At 33.5% G+C, this 1,391-nt stretch overlaps 1 protein-coding gene across 4 annotated transcripts in view; it reads left to right on the forward strand.

The window, feature by feature from the left end:
- LOC108691139 (protein-tyrosine sulfotransferase) overlaps positions 1–1,391 on the forward strand; it is a 76,584-nt gene that overhangs the window by 71,411 nt on the left and 3,782 nt on the right. For all 4 annotated transcript variants that reach the window (XM_018198798.1, XM_018198811.1, XM_018198805.1 and 1 more), the window contains one exon: positions 1,068–1,201. In XM_018198798.1, the coding sequence (XP_018054287.1) occupies positions 1,068–1,201 (134 nt within the window). The remainder of the gene's footprint in view (positions 1–1,067; positions 1,202–1,391) is intronic.

The raw sequence follows: 1,391 nt of genomic DNA on the forward strand, positions 1-1,391 counted from the left end.
GCACTTCCGTTACTGCCAGATTAGAAGGAAAAGAAATGTGTCTACGAACTTAAACTGTCAGGCCACGTATTAGCGAGCGGGCAACTGCAACTCCTGAAGCTTCATCTTGGCCTTAATCAACGCCAAACTGCCGCTACCGAGCGTAGAGAAAGGGATGTCCGACGTTCCTGAAGAATAGTTCGACGAACTTACTCGACGAAGTCGATACACCGACGACGAGTCTAACTTCCGAGCCAATTCCGCGTCTTTCCCGATCTACTTCCGTTGACGCGACTTGCAGGCGCTTTTATTAATTTTCTTGTAGACTTACTTTAATTGCGTTAAGGTAGTTATGGTAAAATACCGGAACGACGGGTAAGAGTTTATATCCCACTTACTTATGAGCGTAACTCGGTAAAAAGTATTTTTTTAAGTACTTGTGCTTATATCCAATGAAATAGCGATATGCGTTGCTAGCAAAATTGAATAGACGTATAACTTTTTTTTAGTAGGAATATATGATTATGAAAAGTCATAATTTTTTTGATTAAAGATGATAAAAAATATAAGGTATTTTTCATGACTTATCTTTACAATTAATAAATGACAGAATTTTATTTTTCGTTTAATTTCAAGTCCAGGATTTACATAAATAAAATTTTAACCAGACATATATACAGTTGCTGAAGTATTTGATGTTAAAAATTCAAAGCATTAAAAAGGTCAGGAGACGAATTTTTAGTATAAACCACTTTTCAATGGCCTTTTTCGAACGACAAAGAATGAAATTGACTAGCTTTAAAGTTTGCTTTAGACGATCTATAATTCGCTTCAGACAAGAATTCACACAAGAATTTTATTTATAATTTTTTCACGTGTATTTTTATGTACACTTGTATTTTAATATTGTATGTTATATTTTGATTTTTCTCTCGTATTATACTACATATAAAATTATGAATAAAATTGTATCTTGAATTCTGACCCGACTTCTGAAGATCGTCTTTTAAAAGCAGACTTTTAAAAAGCCTTTAAGTTCACTAATATTTTTATAGTCTTTGATTGTTATATTATAATCTGCTGAACAGAAATACGTGATCGGGCCGTTTGATCGCAAAACGTACACGTACGATCGTTACATGCCACTCATTTTCATCGGTGGTGTACCACGATCAGGTACAACCCTAATGCGTGCCATGCTGGACGCGCACCCTGACGTGAGGTAAGTCGCAATCATCATTTAAAATGATAAATTTATTTGAAATAAATAAATAAATACACATTAATTACATTCAATTAAAGCACAAAGTGTTGAAAGCGCATAAAAAGGATAATTGTATTATCGTGCAAGCGTAGGCTTTGTAAACTTGTATTGATCTCGAATTTCTATAATTGATATATATATATATATA

Source organism: Atta colombica, unplaced genomic scaffold (genome assembly GCF_001594045.1).
Source record: "Atta colombica isolate Treedump-2 unplaced genomic scaffold, Acol1.0 scaffold105, whole genome shotgun sequence".
Lineage (NCBI taxonomy): Eukaryota > Metazoa > Arthropoda > Insecta > Hymenoptera > Formicidae > Atta > Atta colombica.